Source organism: Syngnathus acus, chromosome 5 (assembly GCF_901709675.1).
Source record: "Syngnathus acus chromosome 5, fSynAcu1.2, whole genome shotgun sequence".
Lineage (NCBI taxonomy): Eukaryota > Metazoa > Chordata > Actinopteri > Syngnathiformes > Syngnathidae > Syngnathus > Syngnathus acus.
Genome location: NC_051091.1, coordinates 13,205,213 through 13,225,766, shown reverse-complemented (window position 1 = coordinate 13,225,766; position 20,554 = coordinate 13,205,213). Strand labels below are relative to the sequence as shown.

The following is a 20,554-nucleotide window of genomic DNA, read 5'->3' as shown; positions in this document are numbered from 1 at the left end:
GTTCGCTGGCCAGTGACAAAGACAAAAAAACAAAAAACGGCTGAATGTAGTCACGGGATGAAGAAATGTCTTATTGATACGCTTCGAGGAAACCAAAGGACGAACAAAAGAGGGTTGACAGATGCTGAAAGGGACAACGCAAGTCAACGGAGCAAAGCCACGCGTCGGGATCTGGCCGGTGAATGCTGACTACGGCCCTATTTCCGAGCAAGCGTCCGACTTACTTCCAGCCCGCTGACATCAGGAAAAGGCGTGACGGGCATCTGGATGCAGGCGCCGTCCGCCTGGCAGAAGGCGAATTCCACCACCTCTACGCCGATGATGGTCCAGCACGAGCCATCGTTCAGCGACACTCGGCCCGGCTGTGTTGCGCCGGGCGTGGCCTGCGGGGGTAAGGCGGGGGCGGAGTTACTGCCTCTGCCTTCCCGGACACAAAGCGCCGCGTAACATGTCACACAAGTGGAGGGAAAAGCAGCTCTACATTCCAGCGGTGGCTGAAAGGAAAGGCGGGCGGCCACCTGGTGCAGCACCACGGCGTCGTCGGCAACGGCCAGGTAGGCCGGCGGCGCGCGGCCCATCTCCAGGGCACATTTGTGCAGCTGCGACACGGGCTCGTCCACCGACAAGACGGCGTGCTGCTTGTTCACCTTGCGGATTACCTGAGGACAACAATGCACGTCGGCACCGGCCGGTCAAGCTGCACAAAACGCGCTCTTGTTGTGCTCATTTTTCATGCGGCTTTCAGAATCTGTCTTTGTAAAGTGAGGAGGCAAGAAGAGCTGGCTGCGCCTTTGGTTTCACCTTTGACTTTGATAGGCCACAACAACACAACAGGCCGAACATGCGCTTAGCGTCGCCCGGGTCCCAATTTTTCACCGGCGCGTGGGCATCACTTTGACGACTCGTGGACTGCTTTGAATGGCTGGAAATGCCTGGTGTCGTTTGGCGGCGTCACCATATGGGAGGTGCAACAATACCGACACAAGGGAGTCGCTACGGTGTTGGGCAGTGGTGGGCAATTCCGGTCCTCGAGGGCCGGTGTCCTGCATGTTTTATAGGTCTCCCTGCTGCAACACACCTAATTCAAATGATCAGGATTGTTATCCAGCTTCTGCAGACCTTGCTAATAATCTGACCATTTGAATCAGGTGTGTTGCAACAGGGTGACATAGAAAACATCCAGGACACCGGCCCTCAAGGACCGGAATTGCCCACCCCTGGTGTAGGGGTGCACTTGCCTGTCTTATGTGCCGACACTGTGAGTTTGATTCCCGCATATGAGTGTGTGTGTGTCTCTGTGTGTGTGTGACAAAAAAATTAATACCGAGTCTACATGAGAGCGGGGGGGAGGGAATGCTTCCCAATCGTTTAGAATCAGTCACGTTTTGATATGGTGAAATGAGAGCTTTACTCTCGAGGACTGGAACCATGAATCAAGCACTCGAGGATCGTGCACGAAAAAGGCCGTTTGTTTTTGTTTTTTTGGAGGGACTGGACCTGATTCCTTTCAACTGCATTCCTTCCAGCGGGGAAAGAGGACTTGAGCCCTTTGAACGCCACGGCTAGTCAACACGTGGACGGCGCAAATGCAGCCCTGGCTCTTTCTGCTCGTCCAACACTCGGCCGATGTGTATTTCAGGGTTGTCGTAGCGAGCCGATGGCTTGGCCTTGAAAATACACCTCAAAGGAAATCAGAGCCCTGGGCAAAAGGGCCTCTCCAACGGCTGTGGCTGCCCAGTTCATCATATGCCAGACTTGCATCAACATTTAGCACAAAAGCAAGTATGTGTTACCATGGGGGGCAGAGTGAGTCCAGACTCGGTGCACACAAGTTGGACCACAGAACCGTAACAGACGAATCCTTCACTCAGCACAAAGTCACCTTGATGCTCAGCGTGCTGCTCCTCCACTGCGCAAAAGCACACACACACACACACACACACACACACGCACGCACACACACACACACGCACACACGCACGCACGCACGCACGCACGCACGCACGCACACACACACACACACACACGCACACACACACACACACACACACTCAGAGGCATTTCTAAGTTGAGCATGCACAAGAGCCACATGGCACGTCCTGTGCGTTGGCTTTGTTTGTTTGCAAGGGAGTGACAGAGGGGTTGACTGAGAAGTAGCGGACGAGCCTCACGGTGCTGCCGGGTGGTCCCAAGTTGGAGTAAAACAAACACACCTGCACTCGCACACGAAGCGTAGCAAAATGCACGCACACGCACACACGCACACACACAGAGGCTGGGTGGTCGTTGACTTCTTCAGGTCCTTTGCTTCCTTCCCTCACAGCCCTTTTTCTCATCTTGATTTCCTTCTTACCTTGCTCTCTCACTCCTCCCCTCGCTTTCTTATCCATCTGTTGCTACCATCTCTGATGCCGCCAAAATCACTGACCTTGCTAATATGCCTGTCGTGAAAGGTGCAAAGATTTGACTCACATCGCGAGTGACGCCAAGCCGGTTGCAAATGTCGCCATCTTCGATATACTACATGCGGGACATCACAGAGGTTGCTAACCTCTTTGAAGTTGCTGAATCACAGACATTGCTGACACAAATCTTGGCTAGGTACTTAATGTGGTTTTTGAGGTGCATTGTTGCCAACTAAATAGGCTGTGGCAAAACCTGTTCTCAGCGGGCTGACCTGGATTAAGAAAGCAGCACGTGGGAAAATAAACATGATAGCAACGTTGGTCACGCCAGCACGCTGCCAACGTGGCCAAGCTCGCTACTGTGGCTAACGTTGCTGATACGGCGAACACACCGAGCGTGATGATGAAGGCAGTCCACTGTCGGGTGCTGGCGACAAAGGACCCGCCCTCCACATTCAGGTAGCGAGTACTGACAGTCTGAGAGCGCAGGCGGTTGAACAACGCCACACGGGAACCCGCAGAGATGCACACTGGAACACGGATCAAATATGCGCACGTAAAACGCAAGCACACACACGCACACACGTCAAAATGTGCACCCAACACACGGGCGCAAACAAATGTGCACACAGATGTACGGGTTTACACACACACACGCACACACACATAAACGTGGACACACGCATACAAACATTCACCCCCACCCCACCCCACCACACACACACACACACACCCCCCCCACACACACACACAAAACACGTACATTGAAGGACACACGAGAAGTGCTTGAAGAGATGTAGAAAGTGGTGTGTACTGACGGTCTGCATTCTTCATGCTTTGTCTCTTCTGCGACGGTTTGGAGATGACTTTGATTGGGCGGCTGTGGAAGGAGCCTACTTCCTGTCGGACCGAGCCCACTTCCAGGAAGAGCCCGAGTATGAGACGAAAGTGTTTCCTTTTGTCCTGGTCTGAGATGAACAGAGACTTGGCGCATGCCAACATCCCAGTCTGCAAAAGTCACGTGAGACAAACGTGAGCACTGTCAATTAGACTAACAGCACTAATGGCGCAAAATGCGCCACGAATAGCCAACATTGCTGACATCTAGTTCATATTTGCATGGTGGCCTGCAGGGACTAACATCACCGTAACATGCGACCAGCATCACGGACATCACATGGCGAAGATCGCTAACATCATTGATGCCATTTTCTTCACTCTAAAAGGAGGCGAGGGATTGGCTAGGCACATTGTGGGCACTAATGTTGCCAACATCATTAATATGAACAATTTGGACATTGGCAACATCCTTGACTATTTCATTATGTTGCAACGTGACGGACGTGAGCCGCGTGTCGCTACCATCTCTGGTGGGACGTGAACACATTTATATGTGTTTGCTGCCCATTTGTGTCCCCGCTAAAGTGCCACGCTGTGAACAAAGTGAAGAAAGGAACAAAGACAGTTTTGCGAGACAAAACGACCTTATAACCACACCCCCAGCTGCATGCTCGCATGGTGCTGATGTGCGCCTCAGGTTCATCATATCAACTCAGAGGTTGTTTTTTGGCATGTGACCCCGATGAAGGGACTTGACACACGCAAATAGAACGGAATAGCACTCTCCAATCACCCTGATAGCAACTACCAGCTCAGTGGCCTAGTGGTAGAGTGTCCGCCCTGAGACTAGAAGGTTGTGGGTTCAAACCCTGGCCGGGTCATACCAAAGACTATAAAAATGGGACCCATTTCCTCCCTGCTTGGCACTCAGCATTAAGGGTTGGAATTGGGGGGTTAGATCACCAAATGATTCCCGAGCGTGGCACCGCTGCTGCTCACTGCTGCCCTCTCCCCCAGGGGATGGATCAAAATCACACGGGGATGGGTTAAATGCAGAGGACAAATTTCACCACACCCAGATGTGTGTGTGACGATCATTGGGACTTTAACTTTAACTTTTGACTTGAACGGACACAATGAACAGACAAACTGACATGATGCCGGCAACATCACTGACCTCGCTCATGAAAACAGGCGCGAAAGTCGAGTGGGCATGAACACGGAAATAGACGCGGATGACATGAAGCCATACGACCACCACCAATGGAGACATAAGCACAGGAATGACACCAACGAATACAAACGAATGAAGAGAACAGATGACGGGACACGCGAAAGGACACAAAATGTTTGACCTTGTTGGGCAGTGTTTCAAAGTTGAGCTTGTGGGTGTCACTGCGAGTCAGCGTGGCGCTGTCCACGCACATGTAGCCATGCACGCCGTCCGTCCCCTCGTTTAAAGCAAGGCCTTCAGCTTGTAGGAGGTCACGCGTCGGCCTCGGCATGTTGGCGTAAACACAGGGAGGAGGACAGAAGAACCTGAACAAGACGCGAATGAATGGACACAAACAGAGCATGCGATTGGAGGTCACGACTGCATGACACGGCCGACACGGTGCATGCGTGAGTGCGTGCAGGCGTGTGCGGACCTCTTCTCGTTGCCGTACGACTTCTGAGCAACTTTGGTGTGCAGGATGACGACGCTGTGGGCTTGGAGTGTTTCACGCGCTCTGCAAGCCGACGCCATTCGTCTGATCGGGCCGAGACTCTCGTTAGTCGGTCGCAACAAGATAGACAAAGGAATGACAAGCGGCAAATGGCAACTGCATGGCTGCCTGCGATCCCGATTGATTTCGCTTTCTCACTCGAGGGTGGGGTTTGTGAAAAGTAAATCGTGAAGAGTAATCGTGAAAAGTAAATTGTATTGAGCTGGCATGAACCCGGACTTAACTTGTGTCCCACTGATGTGGCGGAGGGCATTCCTACCTCGGCAGCAAAGTCATCCAAGCACGTCGTTGTGCGCTGGGAACCCAAACAAGAAGGTTTTGTCCACTGCACTTGCTGGGCTGTTTTCGGTCAGCGTCCACTTGGAACATTCCCGCACTCTCACACACACACACACACACACACACACACACACACACACACACACACACACACACACACACACACACACACACACACACACACACACACACACACACACACACACACGTGGACCCCCGCTTGACCTTTGCACTCTTAACGGGAGCGAGCCCTGCTGGGATGCTGCATGGACATTGTTGCGGTCTGTGAGTGGACAATTCAAAGCGTGCATGGACTCAATCACTAGGGTGCCAGATGAGACCTTCCCCTCCCGAAGGGTGAAAGGTTAGCTATTTCACAGCAGGACAGTCAAGGAAGAAATGGGACGGCCAGAATCCCAGCAAAGACTACTAAGTGGCGCTGGCCCAAATGGCTTACAACGGCAACAATACATGGCAGCAGCGCCAGTGGCAACGCCTTGAAAAGATGTCCTAACTGTTGCTTTTGTTGAAAAGCCCATTTTGGCTTCTCTGCTATTTGTCAGAAGAAAATGGTACTTTTCACATAAAAGCACGCAGGTAGGCCACGTGTTGGCTTTCAAATTAGGCATTCCAAATTAGGACAAAACGTTGCAGCTCCTTTTCAGGAGAGCATGTTGGCTTTGATTGAGACTTTGCTTTGTCGTTCCTTTTCTTCAACGTTGGGTTCTCGATTCCATCTCAGTCCTGCCCCCAATCAGCTCCTGCGTCTTGTCTAAGTGTTCCTCGCTGTCTTGTCAGCTCGTCTGCTATGCGGTCTGTCCTTGTTGGGTCTTCGTGCGCTTTGTGCCGTGCGTTATGTCTGATATCACACCTCGCTATTGTCCGCTCCCGATCGAGTCATGTCCGAGTCTGTTTTGGCGAGTGTTTATTTGGATCCTTTGTTTGTCTGTGGCGGCTCGGTGGAGCACTGGGTAGCACGTCCGCCTCACAGTTAGGAGGGTGCGGGTTCGATTCCACCACCGGCCCTCCCTGTGTGGAGTTTGCATGTTCTCCCCGGGCCCGCGTGGGTTTTCTCCGGGCACTCCGGTTTCCTCCCACATCCCAAAAACATGCTTGGTAGGCCGATTGAAGACTCCAAATTGTCCCTAGGTGTGAGTGCGAGTGCAAATGGTTGTTTGTCTCTGTGTGCCCTGCGATCGGCTGGCAACCGGTTCAGGGTGTCCCCCGCCGACTGCCCGTTGACGGCTGGGATAGGCTCCAGCACTCCCGCGACCCCCGTGGGGACTAAGCGGTTCAGAAAATGGATGGATGTTTGTCTGTTGTTTTGAACTCTTCTTTCTTTAGTTTTCCTTGACCACCAGGGCCTATTGTTTCCTTTCAATTCAATCTTGTTTTTGAGTCCTCGCTTCCCAAACAGCAAGTAAGCCATTTTCAAACCATTTGCAAAAATAACAACACACACCCATGGAATGACCAAGGGTGCATGTTTTGGGAGGAAAACCCAAACAAAACCAGAAAATCATGAATCTCTGGCAATTGTGACTTCTGAGATTTGTGTTTTGCCAATATGCACATTGCACAAAAATTACATCAGAGTCACATGGTTGAAGCATGATTTGAATGGGCGTGCAACCAAAGTCCATCTTTGCTTTTTTTCAATGTAAATCCAAAAGACTTTTACTCAGGGGGGATTGTGAACGGAGTCCAATAAATATGTTCGCATCAGTCTTTCATGTTGGACTGCATTTCGCATGGGTTTCGCTTTACTGCACTTTTTCTCTTTTTCACAAGTTGCTCTTTGTTGTGAGATGTGGCGAAATAGAGAGCAACTATGTTGAGCTGCTGTCTTTTTGCAAGGTGGGGCGTGTGGGCGCGCGGGGGCAGAGGGTGGGTCACGTGCTCTTATAAACGTGCGTGGCCCCCAGCTGCCGCCGCATTCCAGCACAAGCGCAGAGCACCGCCGCTGCACGCTCGGATAAATCCTCCGAGCAAAGCTGAGCCAGAGCACGCAAGCGCGTGCCTGTGTGTGTGTGTGTGCACTTGCGGAAGGGGACCTTTTTTCCAGGCGCGTGCGTCTCACCTGTCCCAGCCCACGTGGTCGTCCAGCAGGTGAGTGACCTCCTCGGCTTGGACGCGAGCTGACCGATGCGGGGAAACTCCTGCAACACATGAAAACACCACGTGGCTGCGCTATACTTTGTTGCTGGCATCTCTTAAATCTCTTGAATCCCTTCGAGAAAGAGAAACAGCTAATTCCAAGTCTTTGTCTTGGTTAAGCCTCGGTAGGTGAGAAAAAAATCGGCCCATGCACGCTATGAGAGCGCTAAAGACAATGCCGCTCAGTAACATTTGAGCTGACCTCAACAGTCAATTCATCTATTCATAGACAACTTCAAATCAATTCACAAGCATTTGGATAATTCATTCATTGGCGAATAGTTTAAATCACCTCAATTTCAGCCTCTGAGCTGTAGATCCTCTCCTATTTTCTTCGTGATCTTTTGTTCTGCTTTTCCTCAAAATGAGCTACTTGTGGACAACGGCAATATTTTTGCTAATTTTCTGGCCAATGGTACAGCCCATATCAGGAATTGAATGATCGGTTTATGGTGATGCGTTTTCTGCACCGTCAATTTGAAAAGAAAAAATAATCCACATAAACAAATGCAAATAAACGAATGAAATGATCTGCAATTTTTTATGTGATTCATTAATGAATCCCAAAGATGATGGACAGATGATGCAATGGTTAAAACAATTGTTACTCAGCTGTCATTCTTTTGCATTTTTCCACCGTTGAGTTCACGAGGTGACCCTGAGGTGACGACCTTAGTCTGACGACACATACACACACGGCCATGCACGTGCGCACGCGCACACACATGCACATGCAACAAGGCCTCCTATTACTCACGATGGGTCGAAGCTCGCACACGCGGTGAAACTATCATAAAAGCACGCAGCGAGACACTCATGAAGACGTTCAGTGAGACATTTGGAAGAGCGGGCGGCGGCAGGCGCGCCATCCCACCTTGGCGTCCGTCATCCATGGCGGCCGCCAGCTGCTCCACCATGGCGGCCACGTTCATATTGCACGTCGCCACCAAGAAGAAGACGACTAACAAACAGGATCTCGCGCTTCTGCTGCCTCCTGTCAAGACCTTCTTCTCCTTCTTCTTCTCCTTCTTGTCGTCTCACTCTCGTGTCTTTGCTTTGTCGTTGATCATTAACTTGACTGTGTGTGAATGTGTGTGCGTGTGTGTGTGTGTGTGTGTGTGTGTGTGTGTGTGTGTGTGTGTGTGTGTGTGTGTGTGTTTGTGTTGTTTGACTGTGCATGCAAGAGGGTGTGTGCGCCTGTGTGTGTCACATGCTTGTGTGTGACTTTGTAGTGCGTGCACAAGTGCCTTTGTGCAAACACATGCTAGATGGTCAGCTGTCATCTTCTCACGCGGTTGCCTCCGGTCAAACACAACCGGCCGGGAACCTTGCCAACTATTCCGTGACGACGGAGAAGAACGTTTGGAGCGGCCCCTCGTGGAAGGAACAAGTCCTGCCCCCGCAAAGCTCAGAGCCGCGTTGCCACGGCAACGCAGCGGAAGTTAGCTTAAAGAGCTCAACAAACAACACAAAGTGCCCAAAAAGCTGGCGCGCGCCTGCACGCGACGCCACAATCGCAATCATAAACCAAACAGGAACACTGAGGGGAACCGAGACTCAGAGCAAAGAGAAACCCAATGCAAAAATAGAACCGCCGCAACGAGAAAAACTCGAACGAAACCCGACCCTAAACGAGACTCAAAGCGGAAGTTAGCGATGAAACTTGAATAGGATGCAACTCTGCCCAGGAAGCAGACCTAGAACAATGATTGACAAACTGGACAAAGACGAACCAGAATCACAATCCAAACCAAAAAGACAAGACCAACCCAAACCTGAACCCCATTGCAAAAGAAGGACGCTGAGCACAAACAGGTGCCAATCCAGAAGCAAAACAAAAAGTCGCTCCTCAATGAGTTGGGAGGCAACAGGGCCTTTGAGGACTCAATGCAAAGCTTTGGCGTCGGCGCTCTGACTCCTTTCGTGCCGATGTCAACAAACGGCGCTCACCTCTGACCCCGCCACCCAGAACACAACGGTCCCTTCTCCTCCGTCTGCGCTTGCCCGCCTTCTTGGATTGGTGATTTTGCAAAGAGTGCCTCTTCGGAAATGAGTGTCGTCCGCGATTCATCAAAAGCTTGACTTTCTGGACGAGGTTGCCCTTCTGCACGTTCAAGTCCCTGCCAGGGAGCGTCGTGTTCATTCTTTCAGTCCTTGAGGCCGCTGTCATGATTCGGGGGCGGGGAACGGGCCAACAGTTGCAAAAGCGTTTACTGCGGCGGCTTCGGGAGCCGCTCACCGGTAATCAGGCATTTGTATCAAGCAAAGCATGTCGCTGACTTGAAGGCTGAAAGGATGAAGCTGGTGCTCCTCAACGTCTCTTCATATCATGGACCACGTTGATATGAAACCATGACTGCATGACTTTCATGCCCCAATCAAACAATACCTGTAGCCATTGGAAAAAGCTCCTCTGCAGCACATTGGGAGCGAGTCCCCGCCGAAGCCGCTGACTTTGGAATTTTTTTAAGGGGGGGGAACTCAAAGATTGTCTTTGACGATAAATGAATGTGTGAGTGTGCTCAGCAGGAAGGTAGCACAGACAGGAAGGGGAGGGGGGACCTCACTAAGGCCTCTTTGTGCTCCGCACACACGTACACACGTGTGGTGTCAGATGAAGAATGAAAGCAACGGTTACAACCGGAGCACCCTGGAGCACACGCTTGGAAAAGACACGCATGAGGTAAAAGGCATTTTCGCTCCACATCTCAGTCAAGTGTGAAACCAAGCATCCGAGTGGGGCTTATGCCAAACGTGGTTTTCATAGACACGCGCGCGTCTGGCTGCCGGGAACGTTTCCAGCCTTGACATCGTGTGGCCGTGCGCCAGCTGTTTTCAGCCTCCCCTTTACAAGGGGGCGAGACCGGAATGTTCGCCGTCCTTGTCTGGAATCCTCCGGCAGCCCCTCTAATCATTAGTGGAAAACCCAAAACATTTTTCCGGGTTGAATACTGAGAACTTGCTCGCGATATAACGAGGCCATCCGGAAATGCTTTTGTCCAAATGTTTGCCCAAGATTTTGGTCAGGTGTCGCGATACTTTTGTCCAAATGCAGATGACCTCTTATTTTTCCCCAAATGCCACATTTTCAGCACTTTGCACTTCCCACTTTTGTCCCAATACTTTTGCACAAAACTCAGATGACTCTTTGTGTTGCAGTCGGCTGTCACCGTGACAATGAGGCGTGCGGGTGCAAGCGTGGCAATGGCGCTGCTCGGCATGGCGGCCGTGGCCATTGCCTGGCCCAAAGCAGGTCAGCACAAATGACGACCTTCAAATATTGATCATGTACATGATGATAGATGACACTTAGTAGCTAGAGTTACAGACATACACCGGGGGTCTTCAATGGCGGTCTTCGAGTCCTGAGGCGAGGTTTGCAGAAGCCAAATCACCGATCCCCATCATTGGAATCAGCAGCAGGGCCAGGACACCGGAACCCATGGACCGCCATTGAAGACCGCCCCCCGGCATACACACATGTATGGGAAGAGGGCTTGAGTCTGTGCAGAGTGAGACATTGAGATGAGCGTGCATGGCACCCACCAGTCAAAACTTGAACATCAGTCAGCGCATCCTCCTCGATCCGTCCCTTCACTTCCCGGTTGTATCACAGGAGCCTGCAGGGGCACCCACACATCACAACAAAAAGTGTTAGGAGCGATATCAAGCGACTTGTGATCAAGTCACACAAATTGGATAAGGACAAAAACGACAACGGCCGCACCAGCGTGCCGCCGCTTTGACGGCGGTACTCTGGCAACTTCGTGTTTGCCTGGCAATCGCAACGGCGTGCCAACGGGTGACACTATTGCTGTGTTGAAAACAAAGTCTTGTTCCCATTGCGTCTCGCCACAGGTTCTGAGCACAGGTGCCAGTCGGGCCCGGCGGACCTGGTCTTCCTGATTGACGGCTCGCGCAGCGTCCGCCCTCACGAGTTTGAGAGCGTGCGCAAATTCATGATCGACATCCTGGACACGCTGGATATCGGGCTCAACGGCACCCGAGTGGGCGTGGTCCAATACTCCAGTCAGGTTTGGCGCTTACTCGTTCTTCTTCATTTTGGATGTTGGCAACAAGCGAGCACGAACGTTTGGGTCTACCGGGGATTTTGCCTTTGTGGCGGTGTGCAAATTTTCCGCCCGGCCCGGGTCTTTGCAGGTTCGCAACGAGTTCTCATTGAACTCTTACGACAGCATGTCTGGCATGGTGGACGCTATCCGCCGTGTGGTCCCGCTGGCGCAGGGCACCATGACGGGCCTGGCCATCCGCTACGTCATGGACAACGCCTTCAGCCCGCCGCAAGGCGACAGGCCCCGGGTGAGACGCTCATGCACAACAACCCCCCGCCCGCCTCGCTAATGACGTCCCTCCCCTCGGACAGGTGCCCAATGTGGTGGTGATTGTGACGGACGGCCGTCCTCAGGACCGCGTAGCAGAGGTGGCGGCCGAGGCTCGCCAGAAAGGCATCGAGATCTTTGCCGTGGGCGTGGCCCGGGCCGACATGGCGTCCCTCAGGGCTATGGCGTCGCCGCCCTTCAAGGACCACGTCTTCCTGGTGGAGACCTTTGACCTCATCCACCAGTTTGGACTTCAGTTCCAGGATAAACTCTGCGGTGGGTGAGCTGTCCTCAGATGTCAAAGATCTTCCGGCTCCACGTTGACGTCGCTCTTGCCGTATTCTATTTGGAACCATTCCTCCTGACCGGCGTTACTTGAAATGGTCACATGACAAGAACAAGCACGCAATGTCGATACACTCACTCATTCACAAAGACAAAGGAAAAATTCACAATATTCCATGAAGATATGACATGGAGCATTGTCATATACTTGAGGCACAGTGAGATTTTGACAAGGATACCTACCATGAGACCAAAATCAACTTGGCAACACTGCCTACAATATTGGCAGAGAATATCCTTTCCTTATTGGCAGAGAATATTTGAATCAGGATGATATTTTGCGACATTTGCACATTGCGACACTTTAAGCAGGATAGCATGAATGGATACAAAAGACAGCCCATGTCGCGATGCGTGAGAGTGCCGTGGTGAGACTGCGACGGCAGCCTTGCAGGTCCCGATCTGTGCATTGAGTCGCCGCATGGCTGCCAGCACATTTGCCAAAGTGCTACAGGTTCTTTCCACTGCCTCTGCCTGCCCGGTTACACGCTCCATGACGACAGCAAGAGCTGCACAGGTGAGCCATGACGACGGCGGAACAAACGAGGGCGAGCGAGCGCGATCGTCATCGTCAGTCTCCTCCGAAAATCAAAGATGACTTGGACCTTTGAGTCGACATCTGCTGAACGTGATCGTTTGATGAAATGAACGTTTCACTCCCGTCTTTCTGTTGCCAAAATATTGCCCTAATTGTCAATATTGATTTCGGGGGCGGGGGTCTGAATACATTGAGGTGGGACTCGTATTGATCTGATAAATTGAAGATGAAGACGTTTGATATTTTAAATGTCCTTTTACGGCAATTTTGTGTGTGTGTTTGTGTGCAGCCATCGACTTTTGTGCTGAAGGCAAACACGACTGTGAGCAAATCTGCGTGAGCTCTCCGGGCGCCTTTACCTGCGACTGCGAGCAGGGCTTCACGCTGGAGCAGGACAACAAGACGTGCAGCAGTAGGCCACATCACCTTCCTTCCTTCCTTCCTTCCTTCCTTCCTTCCTTCCTTCCTTCCTTCCTTCCTTCCTTCCTTCCTTCCTTCCTTCCTTCCTTCCTTCCTTCCTTCCTTCCTTCCTTCCTTCCTTCCTTCCTCCCTCCTTCCCTCCCTTCCTTCCTCCTCGCCCTTCCCTCCTTTCTTTCTTAATTCTTTCCTCCTTACCACCTTTCCTCCCTCCCTCCGTCCTTTGACTGTCCGAAAGCGGGCAGTTCCGGAAGCTGTCCCAATGCTTTTGTCCACATGCAGGTCTCCCAAAAGTGTGTTGCCGCCTCCTGAAATATTGTGGTGTGTGTGTGTGTGTGTCTGTGTGTGTGTGTGGCTCAGTGTTGGACTTTTGTTCCTTTGCTAATGGCACGTGCGAGCACGAGTGTGTGAGCGTGCTGAATGGGTTCCGGTGTCGCTGCAAAGACGGGTACCGGCTGATGGACGACGGCGCCGCCTGCCAGGGTAAGACAAACATACTCCTTTCAAACACCTTTTGGCACAATTTTACTTTTTGACAGGTAAGTTGCCGCTTGCCGTTTGTCCAAAGCTCAAGTCAAGCGTATGTTTTCTTGGCGCCTGGGTGTGCGTTGCAGCCATCGACTTGTGTGACGAAGCCAAAGACGACTGCGCGCAGATCTGTGTGAGCTCTCCCGGCGCCTTCACCTGCGACTGCGAGCCGGGCTTTACGCTCAACGCCGACAAGCTTAGAGACTTAGACTTAGACAGAACTTTATTGTCATTTTGTCAACACTAGGTGTGTACAAAACGAAATTTCGTTGCATACGGCTTTCAGCAATGTAGAGGTATTTCGGCTGGTTAAAAAAAAAGTGACATTCTATATAAAAATATGAGATAAGATAATTATAAAGTACAAAGTGCAGCAGTGATAAAGTATGTGAACAGTGCAGGAGACAAAAACAGTATTTACAAGTGTGCAGAGGAATGCTACGTTTGAATGTTCAGCAGTCTGACGACAGCAGGGAAAAAACTATTGCAGAACCTGGTGGACCTGCAGCGGATGCTGCGAAACCTCTTCCCAGAGGGCAGCAGGGAGAACAGTCCATGGTGGGGGTGTGATGGGTCACTGATAATATTTCGGGCTCGGGACACGCAGCGCTGGGATGACAAGTCCTGAATGGAGGGAAGAGGAGCCCCGATGATCCTCTCTGCTGTCCTCACCACTCTCCTCAGGTTCTTCCAATCGGAGGCGCTGCAACCTCCACACCACACCGAGAGACAGCTTGTCAGAATGCTCTCTATGGTGCTTCGGTAGAACGTCCTCATGATGGGTGGGGGCAGGTGGGCTCTCCTCATCCTCCGCAGGAAGTACAAGCGCTTCTGTGCCCTCTTGACCAGTGTTGTGGTGTTCACAGTCCAGGTGAGGTCGTCTGTGATGTGGACTCCCAGGAATTTAGTGCTGCTGACCACCTCCACAGCTGAGCTGTTGATGATCAGTGGAGCGTGGTGAGGCTGGTTCTTCCTGAAGTCGACGATGATCTCCTTCGTCTTCTCCACATTCAGGATCAGGCTATTTTCTCTGCACCAGCCCACCAACTGCTCCACCTCCTCTCTGTAGTCCAGGTCGTTGTTGTCCCTGATGAGGCCCACCACCGTTGTGTCGTCTGCAAACTTCACGATGTGATTGGTGGTGAACCTGGGGGCGCAGTCGTGTGTCATCAGGGTGAACAGCAGGGGGCTCAGGACGCAGCCCTGAGGGGAGCCTGTGCTGAGGGTGATGACATCGGAGGTGTTCTGTCCGACCCGGACTGACTGAGGTCTGTTGGTGAGGAAGTCTAGCAGCCAGTTCCGAAGGGGGGTGCTGAAGCCCAGGTGTTCCAGTTTTTCCACCAGATGTTGTGGAATGATGGTATTAAACGCTGAGCTGAAGTCCAGGAACAGCAACCGCACGTGGGTGTTCCTCTCCTCCAGGTGAGCCAGGCTCAGGTGAAGAACGGAGGAGATGGCATCCTCAGTGGAGCGGTTCTGCCGGTAGGCAAACTGGAACGGATCGAATGTTGGGGGGAGTCTGGAGACGATGTGATCTTTGAGCAGCCTTTCGAAGCACTTCATCATGATGGGAGTCAGTGCCACAGGTCTGTAGTCATTCCATGAGGTGATTTGAGGTTTCTTCGGCACCGGAATGATGGAGGCAGCCTTGAAGCACACTGGCACTTTGGCTTGGTCCAGCGAGATGTTAAAAATGTCTGTGATGACACCAGCCAGCTGGCCTGCACATTCCTTGAACACCCGCCCAGGTATGTTGTCGGGGCCTGGGGCCTTACGTGGGTTGACTCTTCTCAGAGTCTTCCACACGTCGGCTGAGTCAAGGCAGAGGACCTCCTCTTCCTGGTGGGGAACAGTTTTAACTGCCGGAGTGCTGTTTAGTGCCTCAAAACGCCCAAAGAAGTTATTTAGACCATTTAGGAAGTCAGCATCAACCTCACCCACCGGGGGGGAGGGTGAGTTGTAGTCCGTGATCGCCCGTATGCCTTGCCACATACTCCTGGTGTTATTGGCGTCGTGGAAAAAATCCTGAATTTTCCGACTGTGGCTTCGCTTCGCTAGCCTGATGGCACGGTTCAAGTTGGCTCTCGCTGTCCTCAGTGCCTCCTTGTCGCCAGACTTGAAGGCTGAGTTCCGTGCTCGCAGCGTATGACGTACATCCTCAGTCATCCAGGGTCGTTGGTTGGCTCGGGTGATGATGTTCTTAGTGGTGCTGACGTCCTCGGAGCATTTGTTGATGTAGGCTGACACAGTCATGGCGTACTCATCAATGTTGATCTGATTGTCATATGTTGCTGCTGATTTGAACATGTCCCAGTCAGAGCACTCAAAGCAGTCCTGGAGTGCCTCCATGGCCCCCTCAGACCACACCCTCACCTGCTTCACTGTGGGTTTTGCTCTGATCAGCAGGGGCCTGTATGCAGGGGTTAGCATAACAGATAGGTGGTCTGAAGAGCCGAGGTGGGGGCGGGGGGCTGCTCTGAATGCATCCTTTATATTGGTGTAAACCAAGTCCAGAGTGTTCTCTCCCCGAGTTGGAAAATCCACGTGTTGGTAAAAATGAGGGAGAATAGTCTTCATGCTAGCCTGGTTGAAGTCCCCAGCAATGATGAAAACCCCCTCTGTGTGCGTGGATTGCAGCTCACTAATTGTCCGGTAGAGAACCCTCATGGCCTCTTTAGTGTTAGCGCTAGGAGGCACGTACACAGCCGTGATGCTAACAACAGTAAACTCCCTGGGCAGGTAGAAGGGTCTGCAGTTCACAGTCAAAAGCTCGATGTCCGAAGAGCAGAAGCTGGCGACAGATCTAGCATTTTTGCACCAGTTGTTGTTGATGTAGACACACAGCCCACCTCCTCGGGATTTACCGCTTAGCTCGCTGTTTCTGTCGGCGCGGAATGTAGCGAGCCCCTCCAGGCTAACGGCGTTGTCCGGCATTGATGAGTTCAGCCATGTCTCCGTCAGGATGAGAGCGCAGCAGTTTCTAACTTCCCTCTTTGAAGAGAGTTCCAGTTTTAGATGGTCCATTTTATTATCCAGCGAGCGGACGTTGGAGAGGAAGATGGATGGAAGCGGCGGTTTGTAGGGGTTAGCTCTCAGCTTAGCCGTTAGCCCACCTCGACAGCCGCGCTTTCGCCGCCGGTCACACCGCCTACGCTTACTCCTCCTCCGGCGTGTGCTGCCCGGCGAGCCCGCTGCGTCGTGAGCTCCTGGGGCTAGCGCCCTGAGCACTCCGAGGCTACGCAAACAGACTAGGGTAGTTGTGGCTACGTGTCCGAAAACACTCGATGACCGTACCTCCAGCAGGCGCTGGCGATCATACGCTAATCTACTGGATGGATAAACTAAACTTTGAGTTGTTTGTAGTGTCCTAGGCGACATATTTTGTGAATATCCTCGTCGTATGCTGAGACCCGTAGCGGCCGCGGCCAACAGGGGCGCCGCCATCTTGGATATGCATGGACAGAGTGCATGCAAGCGGACGTGCGCGCGTACGTGTTGTCCAAGTGCTTGCATCTTTGCGCCTTTGGGCCCGTTGCGCTGTTTTGTGCTGCCCGTTTGCCTTTAAAAAAAAAATCCTTTGCATGTTCATTTGATATTCTACCTTTTGTTCCTTCATTTGAACAGATTGTTTTGGAAGGTTTCATCAAAATCTTTCTTGTATGGTGCCTTTTGTTGCTCTGACACATGCGCTTGGTTTGTGTGCAGAGTTGGACATGTGTGATTTGCCGGATCACGGATGCGAGCATCGGTGCGTGACTACGCCGGGCTCGTACTACTGCTTGTGTCCCGATGGGCAACTCCTGCAGGAGGACGGCAAGAGCTGCGGAAGTAAGGCGGCACCCTACGGCATGGACGCACTCATTCACTCACTCCAATCCATGCATGCATGCACACTGACATACAAAGATGCAGCTACTTGCACAAATGCAAACAGCGCAGTCACATTGTGGTCACGGCCTTTTAGCGTGCAAGTCGGCCATCATGGACCTGGTGCTGTTGATCGACGGCTCCAAGAGTGTCCGCCCTCACAACTTTGAGCTGGTCAAGAAGTTTGTCAATAAGGTGCCTGCCACGATCCCGAATCATCTGATGATTCAGGAGTGGGGACGGAGCGCTCGTCGGCAGAATGCCAAGTCCCAAATGGTGATTTTGTCCTTCCTTCCTTCCTTCCTCCTTTCCCTCCTCCTTTCTTCCATCTGTCCACCGTCAGGTGGTGGACACGCTGGACGTGTCGGAGCACGGCACCCGGGTGGGCCTGGTCCAGTACTCCAGTCGGGTCAAGACCGAGTTCACGCTAGACCGCTTCCACAGCGTGGACGACATCAAAGCTGCTGTCAACAAGGTCCGCTTCCTCTTTCGGACTAAAAGGAAGACCTTGTATTTAAAAAGCAACCGCTTGTCTCCAGCCCTGAAGTCTTTTAGACAACTTTGACGCGTACACAGAGAGTGACGCCTGTCCTAATTGAGCGCGTCTCAAAGAAAATCGGTTGTAAGGATTAGGCAAAGGCTTTTATTTGGAAGTGCATTCGAAATAATGCAGTAAATGTAACATTACGCTCAAATGGATGGAGTGTGAATGAAGAAAGGAGGACAGGGAGACAGAGTTCATGGAGACACGAAGCGGCAAAGCTTCATTTGGGCACAGAAACAGACAGGCTGACCGGGGTAGGACGGAGACAGGACACCTATTCTTGAGTTGCGTGTGCTTCGCGTGCAGATGCCGTACATGGAGAAGGGCACCATGACGGGCCTGGCGCTGCAGCACATGCTGGAGAGCAGCTTCTCAGAGACGGAAGGCGCCCGAGCACCAGCCCTCAACATTCCCAGGATCGGCCTAGTCTTCACCGACGGACGCTCGCAGGACGACATCAGCGACTTCGCCAAGAAGGCCAAACAAGCCGGTCGGAGCCACCTCCTTTCTTCGCCGCCTCCTCCTTTCTTTGCCGTCTCCTCCTTTCTTTGCCTTCTCCTCCTTTCTTTGCCGGCTCCTCCTTTCTTTTACGGCAGCTCCTTTTTTTGCCGCCTCCTCCTTTCTTTACCGCCTCCTGTCTTCGGCACCTCTTCCTTTCCTCTTTCCGTCTCCTTTCTTGCTGGCTTCCCGTTTCGTTTTGCCGTTTGGTCCTGGACGGTCTCACGTCCACTCCCACTTTCCTTCAGGCTTGAGCTTCCCGCAGTATTTGCTTGCCTTTTGCCTGCGTAAATTTTGTTGGCTTGCCTGCTTCCTGTTACCGTCGACTGCCAGTTCCTCTGGCCTTTTCTTCCCATCCGCTTCCGGTTTGCTCGCTCGTTTGGTTCCCGTTTAGCTTGCGTTTGCTCGTGGCTCTCTTCCCGCTCTGCTCTGCCTCCCACTGGCAGTTTGCTGCGTCTTGGCTGCGTCTGCCCTTGGCGCCGCCTTCGCCTGGCCCGAATCGCGTCTGGATGCCGACTTTGTGACGTGGGCTCGCCGCCAGGCATCATTATGTACGCGGTGGGCGTGGGCAAAGCCTTGGAGGAGGAGCTTCGCGAGATCGCCTCGGAACCTTTGGAGAAGCATTTCTTCTACGCCTCCGACTTCAACGCCATCAGCACCATCGCGCTCAACCTCAACGTGTGTCCAGGTACAAAAAAAAGCAAAGGAACAAAAACACGTAAAAGTGGCGGTGAGAAGGTTGGCCTGATTTCCTTACTGATTTGCGTTGCCGTCCGCAGAGGAAAGTCAAGGTGAGATCGAGGTGAAGGACCCGTGTGCCTGCGAGAACCTGGTGGAGTTCCAGCAGGCCACCGTCAGCAACCTGGAGCGCGTCACACACTCGCATATCCTTTCCACGCGGGCAAGCCACGCTGCGTGTCCGTGTCACCCCACCCCCTACCACCACCACCATCAGTTGTAACCGAGCAGTCAAACGCATCCCACTGGACATTTACCGTGTCGAGCAAGGCGTGCTTTTCACACAGTGCCTGGCGGAGTCGCTGTTGGCTTTCGCACAGTAGATCCGTAGATAGCGCCGGCACTCGGTGTGTCGAATTCACACAGACATCCGGTGGCATTGCAAAATCCCCACCGTACACGTGGGTTGAGTCCAATCGAGTGAGGGTGTCTGAAACACAGACTTGTGCGATCGTGCCCAAGACCGGAGAGTCTCGGAGACGTGGATGTCAAGCGTTGAATCTGCCCCATCTCCAAAATTGCTGCTGTTAACGTTCCACCTCGTTTGCTCAGCGTTTCCAGCCAATCCAAGATGTGACACACAACACCGTTGATCCGGGCTTTCGGCCCTTGGCATGCACGTGGGAGTCGCTACGCAAAGATGACCAAAAAGCCCTCCTCAGGTGGCCCCGTTCCTCTCGCGTTTCACGCCGCTGGGAGGGAAGCGCAAGAAGGCACAAGCCGGGGCTGTGACGCTCGCTCAGTCCGATCAAGGGCGTGACTGTTTGGAAGAGCGCGAAGCGTTTGCTCCTTAACGTCCAGGCGTCCACTGGCTGCCGTGAGTGCCCGACTGGAGAAGCTGGAGCGACGGCTGTTTAACAGGAAGTGAGTGAGGCGCGCGCGGAAAGACGACATCGATGATGACAGGGAGAAGCCGAACAACAATGACGGGATGAAGGAGGAGATCAACGAGAAGGGCGGCGACAGCAAGAACAACACACCAACGACCTCGAGGGCAATGAGGACAACCCATCTAAGAGCAACAAACAAGTCAATGAGAGCAAAAAAACAGCAAGATACTGTTTGTAGCGCTCATCATTCTGGAAGGACGGGAAGTGCCTCTGTGGCTCTGACAATTTCCTTTTCCTAGTTGGAGTGACCACCGCCGCTCCACCATTCGGACTTTCAACGGGACTTGGGCTGCCATCGTGAAAAGGAATGTTGGCGATGAAGTTTGAATGCGGGCGGAGTCGGCAAAGACACAGATGTCTCGTTTAACATTTGGATGATATTTTGCTTTTCCACGTTTTGTACGCACCAGACAGACACCAATAAACCACTTGGTGTGCGAA

General features: G+C 52.5%; 2 protein-coding genes across 6 annotated transcripts in view; one reads left to right on the top strand and one right to left on the bottom strand.

The window, feature by feature from the left end:
• LOC119123422 (recombining binding protein suppressor of hairless-like protein) overlaps positions 1-8,547 on the bottom strand; it is a 21,931-nt gene extending 13,384 nt beyond the window's left edge. The window contains exons 1-9 of one of the 4 annotated variants that reach the window (XM_037252539.1): positions 8,283-8,547; positions 7,332-7,410; positions 4,895-4,996; positions 4,601-4,784; positions 3,224-3,413; positions 2,798-2,935; positions 1,794-1,909; positions 519-659; positions 225-383 (exon numbers count right to left, since the gene is read on the bottom strand). In XM_037252539.1, coding sequence (XP_037108434.1) covers positions 225-383; positions 519-659; positions 1,794-1,909; positions 2,798-2,935; positions 3,224-3,413; positions 4,601-4,784; positions 4,895-4,996; positions 7,332-7,410; positions 8,283-8,340 — 1,167 coding nt within the window. In that variant the 5' untranslated portion in view covers positions 8,341-8,547. Of the gene's footprint in view, positions 1-224; positions 384-518; positions 660-1,793; positions 1,910-2,797; positions 2,936-3,223; positions 3,414-4,600; positions 4,785-4,894; positions 4,997-5,231; positions 5,535-7,331; positions 8,144-8,165; positions 8,253-8,282 lie in introns of those variants that run through there. The other 3 variants (XM_037252538.1, XM_037252540.1, XM_037252541.1) reach the window with 3 other exon arrangements.
• Positions 7,142-20,554, top strand: matn4 (matrilin 4). 2 transcript variants are annotated; one of them, XM_037252531.1, is made up of 18 exons: positions 7,142-7,360; positions 8,593-10,091; positions 10,568-10,661; positions 11,267-11,442; positions 11,570-11,728; positions 11,793-12,024; positions 12,488-12,610; positions 12,921-13,043; positions 13,409-13,531; positions 13,663-13,773; positions 17,053-17,064; positions 17,282-17,404; positions 17,541-17,638; positions 17,787-17,918; positions 18,294-18,477; positions 19,027-19,173; positions 19,265-19,369; positions 20,033-20,554. In XM_037252531.1, the coding sequence occupies exons 2-18, from the start codon at positions 10,023-10,025 to the stop codon at positions 20,089-20,091; spliced, it is 2,070 nt and encodes a 689-aa protein (XP_037108426.1). In that variant the 5' UTR covers positions 7,142-7,360; positions 8,593-10,022; the 3' UTR covers positions 20,092-20,554. The 2 variants fall into 2 exon arrangements, with proteins under 2 accessions (XP_037108426.1, XP_037108425.1); XM_037252530.1 differs by lacking the exon at positions 12,488-12,610 and having other exon boundaries at positions 7,145-7,360; positions 13,663-13,768; positions 17,048-17,064.